This window comes from Medicago sativa, chromosome 8 (genome assembly GCF_051527215.1).
Source record: "Medicago sativa cultivar Bolivia chromosome 8, Bolivia_mono, whole genome shotgun sequence".
Lineage (NCBI taxonomy): Eukaryota > Viridiplantae > Streptophyta > Magnoliopsida > Fabales > Fabaceae > Medicago > Medicago sativa.
The window spans coordinates 77,541,530-77,551,405 of record NC_140756.1 but is presented as its reverse complement, the minus strand read 5'-3'; the positions used below and the strand labels follow the sequence as shown (position 1 = coordinate 77,551,405).

The following is a 9,876-nucleotide window of genomic DNA, read 5'->3' as shown; positions in this document are numbered from 1 at the left end:
TTTAAGAGCTTTCTAGAGAAACAAGTTAAAAAAACAAGGGTTTGTTATTATTTTTGACCAAAAAACAATGTATTATTTGAGAGATATAGTATTTGCATATATTTCTTTTGACTCATAATGTGCATGTATTGATAATGTGTCTGAAATTAATGTAGGCCAATATGAACATGATTACTACTAGTACTACTAATAATAATTTGTGATATATACTTGAGCTGTGAGGTTCCCCTACACTGAATTTGAAAGAAAACAAGAAGCAAGCAAGAGACTCATTGGTTTATTCAAACTTCCAAGTGAGAATTTGAGATGGCATCATTTGCAGGCACTACACAGAAATGTAATACATGTGAAAAGAAAGTTTACTGGGTGGAACAGCTCACTGCTGATAACAAAGTGTACCACAAGTCTTGCTTCAGATGCCACCATTGCAAGGGCACACTCAAGGTATAAGACCAAACTTTTGTTTTTAGTTTTCTTTGTTTCGATGAATGCTTCAATAAGGCTTATTTCATCTTTACAATATGTATGATATTCAGAAATCTTTATAAATTTGGTCACCCTTTTAGATTATTATGCACTTATAACCACTATTTTGGCAGTGTAAATCGCTAAGTTTCAAAATATTTTCACATGAAATTGGCATAACTAGCTGCTTGAACACAAATAGTTGATGCACTTACTTTCACAATTATTTTATCACTTGTTTATTTTCATAATTTTGTCAACTTTAATGTTTCTTCCTCAGTAAATTTAGATTTAATATTTTCAGAACTGAGGTTGTAAGCCAATCATATGTAATTGAAAAATTGAAATTATGTGACAGAAGCACGGACACGTCTAGAATTAGGTGTGTCGCGGTGTCCAATACTCCTATAACATTCGTATGACATGTATCAGACAAGTGTCCGAAATACATTATTTTTTTTCTTTACTTTGACACTTCTTGAACCGGTGTTCGACACATATATAACACTTATATGATGCGTGTCAGACAACTCAAACAAATGTCTGAATTTTTTCTCTGCTTCCACACACAGTAGATTCAAAAGTTAAAGATGTGTTAGAAATGTTGATCAACGAAGGGTTATGGACATTAAAATTGATTATAAAGTTTTTTAATTTTTCAATTGTAAATGGATAAATGAAAGCCAAATAGTGTTATAGAACTTTTTTTTTAATGAAATAAATTGTTTAAGTTAGATGCATATGTATATATTCTGATTCTCAATTTAGATATTTTATAAATAAATTAATATATAGATAGCGGTGTCGATGTCCTATGTTTTTTACATTAGTGGTGTTGACGTATTCGTGTCAGTGTCGTGTCAGGTGTCTGTGTCAGAATCCGTGCTTCGTAAGAGACAACTTTCTGTTGCTTATTACTGAACTCTGAAACAAATTAACATGTTATGTATGCTAATATCCTTAATCCTCTTTTCCTTATGCTTGGTGCAGCTGAGTAACTATTGTTCTTTTGAGGGTGTTCTATACTGTAAGCCTCATTTTGATCAACTCTTTAAGATGACTGGCAGTTTGGACAAAAGTTTTGAAGGTGAATAATAGCTCCTACTACATGGTTATTGCTTAAGCATAAGCACTTATTTTTTTAAGTTCTAATAAACATTTATTTTGTTTTCTCCTTTCATCTGTTTAATATCTATTGCTTGTAGGTATTGCAAGAATTTATAGAGTTGAAAGATCAACTGATCAGGTTTTCTCTCATTCTTAATACACAGTGATAGATTTTTAATTTCCCCTGCATAAAGTAAATTGTCTCTAGTAACTAGTAATAATGTAACAGGTCGAAGCATATAACAAGGTTTCAAGATTTTTTGCTGGAACTCAAGAAAAATGTGTTGGTTGCAAGAAAACAGTGTACCCAATTGAAAAGGTATATATATTATATAACTTAACTATATTCTTTAGTAAACTTTACTGATCCCTTTAAAAGTAATTTTGCCTCTAAAATGAGTAAGGTTGAATCTATCCTTAAATGTTAACATCATGGTACACTTTAAATGAAATTAATGGTGAATATATTCTTATTTCTCACTTTAAAGAACCTTATCCTTCTCATCTTTATTGTTAAAACCATCTTTTTTTCTGACATACTATTTAGATTAAGATTAAACCACAACTGAGAATCTCTCTTATCCATGTATTCTTTACTTAATATTTTAGACCTTTATACATGTGAAGATACACTATGATTCATTCATTTATTACGTTAATGTTACCAAACATTGAAACAGAACTATAAATTGAAATAGATATATAAAATGAGCTGGAAACAGTGATTAAGCTAGATTTGCCATTAGGCACCTGCAAATTTTTGAAGTTAGTATTTAATTAACCAAGGGAGTAAATAAAAAAATTGAAATTAAGAGCCCATATTATATCTAAGTAACAGGTTCAAAATGCCACAGCTCATACCACCACAAATTGTCCAATATATGGTTCAAATCGTTCTGAAATACTATGAAGCACGGTCACCGGACACGACACAGACACCGACACGGATAATAATTTGAAAAAATGACGTAATTTAGTGTAATCATAGGTGTCGTGTCAGACAGCGACGCGTATCCGACACCGGACACGCCTAATCCGAGGAGTGTTCTTGCTTCATATCTGGAATATGATAGGAACATTAAAATTAAATATATATCCTAGATCTAACCATATATTCATTGGGATTGTTCTTTTTTCAGGTAGCTGTTGATGGAGAATCTTACCATAAGACTTGCTTCAGGTGCACACATGGAGGTTGCATAATCAGTCCATCAAACTATGTGGCACATGAACATCGCCTTTATTGTAGACATCACCATACTCAGATCTTCAAACAGAAGGGTAATTTCAGCCAATTTGATAAGGTTGAACAAGTCTAAGGGATGACTGAGAACACAACATCTCAGTTGTTATAATACTATAATGCAACTTTGCAGTGGCAATAATATACAAGTTTAGAAGATGTCTGTTTTTTGTTATCAAATGACACTGTTACAATACTTGGTTCTTCTATTTGTTTGATTATGCAAGTTATATAATATCTGTTTGGCAAGTTTATAAAAGAACTTTAACTTTGTGTTGAAATTTTTAAGGCTGAGAATTGAGTGGTAATTATTATAACTTTGGTTTATTATTCCATACTTACATGGTAGACTCATATCTGTTTGTTTTTCCCTCAACCGGAGATAATCTAGTCGAGATAATGTCATATTCAAAATGTGGAAACCTCTTCCGATTAAAATTTGAATTTTGATTGTCGTATTGTCATAACCTAATTCTTTGGCACCTCTTTCATCTTATTATGCTCAACCTCTTCTTATTCTTCTTCACACTCACATACTTCGTCTTCGTCATGAACGAAACGAAAATTTCAACTGCCCACCTCATCATGTGTGGACTGCATTCCAAATTCTTCTATGCATGGGAAAAAAAAATTCTTCTTAGATTGTCCGTACATTCCAAATTTTGTGTGGTTGGACTTTTTATTAAGTTCTAAACATGCAAAAATTTCATTTAAAAACTAAAAGTTTAAGTTTAAGGAAAAGTAAACAAATTTTAATTTAATAAAACTAAAACTATGTTATAGAGAATTTTATACTAATGCAAACATGTCATTCTTTTTATGAAGACGACAAATGAAAATCGATGATTTTGCAAAGACAAAAGCTTATTTAACCTTGATTTTTAGAATGTTTAAGGTGGTGCATCAAATCCATGTATCTCTAATGAAGTTTTACTTGACCAACAATTTGGACAGAAAGACCAACTTTTGCTAATAGAGATAAGTTAAGGGGTTAAAATGACTTGTTTTAGAATAAAGGGGTTAAATGGAACCTAAAAATTAAATTAAATTAAATTAAATTAAGGAGCCAAAAATGTCTTTAAGCTTAAATTGAAGAAGATGTGCGGTGAAAAAAAAGTATCCATTGATTAATCATCAGGCCGGTTCCTTTGGGATTTTTCAAAACAAAATTAAAATTAGGTAGTGGATACATTATTATATGAGTATGATGTATATATTATCAATCAATTTGAAGTCGGCTTATCTGTTTACTATCTGTTGATTTCTGCCGTACCATATAACGATTGTTCCCTGTACAATACACATACACTTTAATCCTAAGCAATACTTAGCTGAATTTGCTTGCAAAAAATATTAGGAAAATGATAACAAGTGCCCTAAGGGCATTGTTTAAGCATCTAAAAGTAGCAATTTTTGCATTGGAAATTGTACGGTTATAACTTTAAAAAGTGTTTGACTTGTATTTTCAAGACATAGTTTCTTTTTTTGAGTTCCTTAAACAATGCCCTTAGGGCACTTGTTAGCAAGACCCAAAATATTATCATCTCTGTACATAACTTTATCAGTCACGTTAACTTGTGCCCAGCTTAAAATAGAAATTAAAAAATAAATATTATATTGAAAGTATAACTTTTGCAACTTTTAAGACATTAAATTCACAAGTTTCAAGAAAAAATTTCTACATTTAATTTCTTAACTTAAACTCCAAAGCACAAGTTAACATTTCTCGCGCATCTATACTATTCTTCTAAGACATGTGAAAGAGATAAGATAAACTCGTGACCAACAGAACTGCAATCTGGAAAGGAAAATAAAAAAGGCATGCTTTGCTCGAATATCTATGTCTATCTTCCATGATTGTTCATCATATACATAAGGCAAAGAAATAAAATAAAAGGTAAACATTATCAAACATAAAAGAAAGAAAGGAAAGAAGGTAGTGACTAATGTTATGAATTTTTTAAACAACGAAAAAAGCACTTAAGAGAAAGGGAAAAGGAAAAGTTAAAGAAGCCAAATATTGGTGGGCCGTACGTGTGGAAGGAATTCTATGTATTGTATGATGGAATCTTAAGACCCCTCGTGCAGTGCAAACTAACTTTCATGCGTAGGAAGTGCACGAGTGGTGAGCTGGTTGCAATTGTCCTATTCTATAGTTTTTATTCATTCCTATGACTTGATGCAACATCTTTATTATAAATAAAAATAAAAATAAAAATAAAATGAGGAAAGACCTAGAAAATACAGGTTCGAATCCTCGTGAAATGATCCACGTCGAAAAATTTAGAATCAAACGAAAATCATGTTCAATCGGATGGATCAGAGATGAGTCTCATAATTGGTTTAAATGACCGAAGTTGTGGAGATATTAAGATGGACTTCTATGGTGCCAGATGTCCTAATTACCAATGAGTTCAAAAAAGAAGTTAAAAAAATAGTGAGGAAAAGAGAAGAAGAAGAAAATTTAAAAAGGGTTTTTTGCTTTAGTGGCAATTTTTTTTTTTTTTGTGAATTGCTTTAGTGGCAAGTAGACAGAAAGAAAGTTGAGGCACAAATAATGCAATGGGCCATGAGAAAAATTCTTCTGCTTCTAATGCAACAAAAAATATCCCTAAGGTGTCATGTATGTCTAAAGTGATATAAAAATGCACAGGCACATTGATTGCAAGTGTTTTTAAAGTAAACCTTGTGTTGTGTTATGTCACATCTTCATTCTTGTTCATACTTTTTTTACTTTTCATTTGAACAATATTCCTTAGTTGTTATTATCTTATTAATTACTTTGCTTCTTCAAGTTGATCTAAGGGTTATTCTTTTAATTTTAAAAATTACACAGATATAGTTGAAGACAACCAAGACCAATTTCCCTATTTGAACTATTTATTGTGTACATCAAATAATGCACTTTTCTTTTGTATCATCAATTTATTGTGTACATCAAATAATGCACTTTTCTTTTGTATCATCAACTAATGCTGTTCAAATAATGCATTTTTTTATTTATAATTGAATAAAAGAGATATTAAAAGTTTTACATTTGATGAGATATGATCTAAAAACCGATCTCATAAGCGACACACTTAACATTAAAAAGTTAATCATATATGAATTGAATTAGGTGATTATGATCCAACCTAAATTTTAATATGGTATCAAAACATGTATATTTATAAAAAAAATAATAATAAAAAAAAAACTACATACAGAAATCTTATGAGTGTTGATTTGCTTAAGCTTATGAGACAGTTCTCATGAAAAATATTTCTTCTATTTGATCAATTTTGATGCCATATCTTTCAATTTATTGTAATTATCTGTGAGATGTCGACATGTTATTCGTTTGAAGCCACATATTAAAAAAAAAAAACATCACAATAAGAATAATGCTGATTGCTGAACTGGTAATGACAAGTCTGATTTCACTGAAGAGTAATATCTGAATACATTAAATGGTGTTCAATATTATATGTCAACTTTTACTTATACTATACACAATTATTATGCATGAGGCTTCAAGTTGCTGAAAGGGAATTTTATCATCTCTTATATTTCTAGGCTCTACCTTCCCTAAAATGTGTTATATTTAATTTAAGGGTAAAATATGTTTTTCGTCCCTGTAATTATAGGCCATTTAAATTTTCGTCCCTGAGCTTACTAATCCTCCCATTTCATCCCTGTAATTATTAATCATTTGAGATTTCATCCTAATTACAAAAATTTGCTGATGTGGAGGGTAATTAGTGACGTGGCGTCTGTTTAATTTGCTGGGCTCGCGTGAAATTACGTTTTTGCCCCTGTCTTCTTCTTTTCTTCTTTCCCTCCCTCTTTTCTTCTTACCCGTCCTTCTTTCCTCTTTTTCAGTCTCTTCCACCACCACCAACACCAGATCTCTTCCATGTCTATCACCACCAACACCATCGAACTCTTCAATCAACACAACCAACACCGTCCATTCTCTCTCCGTTGTCTCCTCCGCCGCACTCCGTTGTCTCCGCCACCGTTTCCAAAGAAATTGAATTGTGTTGTTTACATCCATCAAAGTAACCTTGTATTGTTGAAGACGAATCTGTGAAAGAGGTTCTATTTGAAAAAGAAACACCAATTTCTTTTCTTTTCTTTTTTTTTTTTGAAAGAAGAAACACCAATTTCTAAAACACCAATTTCTAAATCCCAACAAGTTCCTTACTTGACACAAGAAACAATGACCCAAATGCAAAATATGGCTACGGCTACAGTTACTCCATCACCACCACCGCCGCCACCGTGCCGGAAACATGAGAAGACGAAACTACAAGTAAGTGAAGGATCAGGGAGGGAACTCAGAACCGGAATCAGAATCGAAATCGTCGGAGTGAGCTTAGGTAGACGGAAAGGGACGGTCGGCGGTTTCCACCGCCGGAGGTTGTTGGGGACACAAACGACGGCGTTGTGTTTCATCATTTGTGTTGATTGTGTTGATTGTTTTTGTCATTTGTGTTGTTGTGTTTTATCCTTAGTGATGTAAAAAATTGTTAATTTTGTTACACTTGTTCCCAGAAGATGACGTTGTTGTTGTGTTTTACATTGGAAAATTCTAGTTCAGGGACCTACAAGTGAAAAATGAAGAAGAAATGAAGCACTGCATATTGATGAGGAAATCAATTGAAGGAGAAGTAGTTGAAAAAGGGTTTGGTAGTGGCAGCGAAAAAACCATGTGTTTTTTTGTAGGTATGGATCTATCCACAACCACAAGGGGTTTTTTAAAGTTCTTTTGGGAGGAAATGGTGTTCCAGAGAAGTGAAGTGAAGGAGGGAAGATTTTGAGAAGATGAACATAGGGGTAGACAGGGGCAAATAAGTATTTTCACGTGTCTCAGATTTCATTAAGGGCAAAATTCTTAATTAGGACCAAATTTAAAGTGATTAATAATTACAGGGATGAAATGGGAGGATTAGTAAGCTCAGGGACGAAATTTCAAATGACCCCTAATTACAGGGATGAAATGCATATTTTACCCTTAATTTAATTTCCCACAGATCTAAGCAATCATGTCCCTTGAGTCATCACATGTGAGTAAGATTCAAAACTCATATCAGCTGGCAGATTCAGTGATGCTTTGTAAAGAGGGTTGCCATGTTCTTGACTTATTATTATGATTGCCACCATTTGTTGTTGCTTTTGTCCTTGACTCATGTCTTTCAGATTTTGTTTCCTGAAAATAATGAACCAATCATAAATTATTATTAATCACCATTCAACAAATCTCTCTCTTATTTTCTTGAAAATACTTCTCTACTCTAATTCCTTGCTACTACAAAGTCAATGGATCAAGAAAATGAAAATTATGAAGTGCCAATAAAATTTATAACCAGACCTTAATTAGTTAATGTACATAAACATGAATAGTCTCTGTAAGCTTAACTCACTTGATAAAGATAATGCATAATATATATAAGGTTTGAGGTTCTAACCAAAAAAAATAATCAATGTGTAAAACTAGAATTAATGCTTGAGCAAAATATAGTTACTGTTCATAAGAAGGAGTTGGTTGACAATAAGCAAATTAAACTATTACATCAAGCACCACTGAAGATATTCATGTTCTTGCAGATTCAATCAACATGGATTTGGAAGTAGAAACAGTAAAATAAAAATTTTAATTGAGATTTACCTTGTTATCTTCAGGTTCAGACCTATTAGCTGTTTTATCATTAATCCTTTCCTTAATCTGATTTGACTTTTGTGCTGATTCTGGCAAAGAGTTTCTCTTCATCTTTGCTTGTTTCTTAGCCCACATACCCTTTGTAACCTCTGAAACCAAAAACAACATAAAGACTCAAATTAGAAAGAACAAAATAATCTTTTAAGGGTGAAAAACAATATAAAGAATCAAAAGAAAAAGGTCAAAGCTCAAATGAAGTTGTAACAACTGACCTTGAGCTGAGATGAGTCTATAAACTTGACCAAGCAAAAGTGTATCTGTTGGCTTAAGAAGTTTTATACGTGTAATACGAACTTTGTTGTTGTTGTTGTCGTCGTTGTTGTTGTCGCTGCTCTTATTTGAACAATTTTCTTTGTCTTTTGAAGTGCATAATGTTGTGGAGATAAGAAGAGCAACATAGTGATCAGGGTGTGTCTTCATCACTTCACTAGCAGTAACTGGCCAATACAACCTTTCTTCTTTGCCATTTGGTTGCTGTATCACAAGAGTTGCTGTATCAATAGCTTGACAATTTCCCATTATCTCTCACTTCTTTTTCTTCTTCAAGAAGAGGAAGGATATAAATAATAAGGAAGATGCAACGGAATGTTAAAGTACTTCCTACTAGAATATTTATAGCAACCACTCACTCTCTTACCACTAGTTTTCAAAGAGTCAAACAAAGTTATATACATATATAATATATCCTATATGCTATGCTATGTAGATTATATGATATAATTGTACACATGCTGAGTTGGAGGTCTATAAAAATACATTAATGAATACACTTGATTAATCAATTGTATAGTGTGGTTCATTCATTTCAATAGATGATTAATTAAATACGTGATTTAAATTAATCGGCTATTCAATTGAATTAACTATATTTTTTACACTTGATTAACTAGATGTCGTCGGGTGCATGAAAAAGTGAGTGTCTATCAAACATTTTGTCAGTAAGTTTTTTAAGCTAATGGTAATGGGCTGAAAATATTATATTTAGATTATGAAAAGCAGTTGTATTCAATAGAGTTTAAACGAGGTGATTCGAGACTTTTAACTAAAGGTTTTAGGTTTAGATCTTACCTATATGTTAATACTAAGTGAGTGTTTGTTTACATGTTAGACGGAACGAAGACGTGTGTTTCATGTTAAGTTAGGATATAAAGCTTTTTAAAATTACGGCAAAATTGACATTGGGATGAGATATTAGGAATTAGAATATATAACCAAACAAACTATAAACCTATTGAGGATGGCTTTGTAATTTTTTGTGAATTTATCCGAGTTGAGAGATTAATCTACCGCGAATGATAATCTTAAAAATGGCGGTGGTAGAAAGTAGCACTTTGGGGAAAAAAGATGGCATGGTAAAGTG

At 32.1% G+C, this 9,876-nt stretch overlaps 2 protein-coding genes across 3 annotated transcripts; one reads left to right on the top strand and one right to left on the bottom strand.

Annotated features, from left to right (window-relative positions):
- Positions 1-122: 122 nt before the first annotated feature.
- LOC146901773 (LIM domain-containing protein WLIM1-like) lies at positions 123-3,132 on the top strand. The gene is made up of 5 exons (XM_085736050.1): positions 123-444; positions 1,456-1,552; positions 1,671-1,711; positions 1,802-1,891; positions 2,712-3,132. The coding sequence occupies exons 1-5, from the start codon at positions 307-309 to the stop codon at positions 2,889-2,891; spliced, it is 546 nt and encodes a 181-aa protein (XP_085592176.1). The 5' UTR covers positions 123-306; the 3' UTR covers positions 2,892-3,132.
- A 3,077-nt stretch (positions 3,133-6,209) lies between these two features.
- Positions 6,210-9,159, bottom strand: LOC146901772 (uncharacterized). 2 transcript variants are annotated; one of them, XR_015023005.1, is made up of 4 exons: positions 8,729-9,159; positions 8,466-8,605; positions 7,821-8,006; positions 6,210-6,407 (listed from the first exon to the last, which is right to left on the bottom strand). XR_015023005.1 is itself a non-coding variant. In XM_085736049.1 (3 exons), the coding sequence occupies exons 1-3, from the start codon at positions 9,033-9,035 to the stop codon at positions 7,887-7,889; spliced, it is 567 nt and encodes a 188-aa protein (XP_085592175.1). In that variant the 5' UTR covers positions 9,036-9,159; the 3' UTR covers positions 6,918-7,886. The 2 variants fall into 2 exon arrangements, 1 of the variants encoding a protein (XP_085592175.1); XM_085736049.1 differs by lacking the exon at positions 6,210-6,407 and having other exon boundaries at positions 6,918-8,006.
- Between the last annotated feature and the right edge of the window lie 717 nt (positions 9,160-9,876).

Coding starts and splice junctions, on each gene's coding strand:
- LOC146901773 (XM_085736050.1), top strand. CDS start 307: ATGGCATCATTTGCAGGCACTACACAGAAATGTAATACATGTGAAAAG. Junction 1,712..1,801: donor TTGAAAGATCAACTGATCAG/GTTTTCTCTCAT, acceptor ATAATGTAACAG/GTCGAAGCATATAACAAGGT. Junction 1,892..2,711: donor CAGTGTACCCAATTGAAAAG/GTATATATATTA, acceptor TTCTTTTTTCAG/GTAGCTGTTGATGGAGAATC.
- LOC146901772 (XM_085736049.1), bottom strand. CDS start 9,035: ATGGGAAATTGTCAAGCTATTGATACAGCAACTCTTGTGATACAGCAA. Junction 8,606..8,728: donor TAGACTCATCTCAGCTCAAG/GTCAGTTGTTAC, acceptor TTTTGGTTTCAG/AGGTTACAAAGGGTATGTGG. Junction 8,007..8,465: donor CTGAACCTGAAGATAACAAG/GTAAATCTCAAT, acceptor CATTATTTTCAG/GAAACAAAATCTGAAAGACA.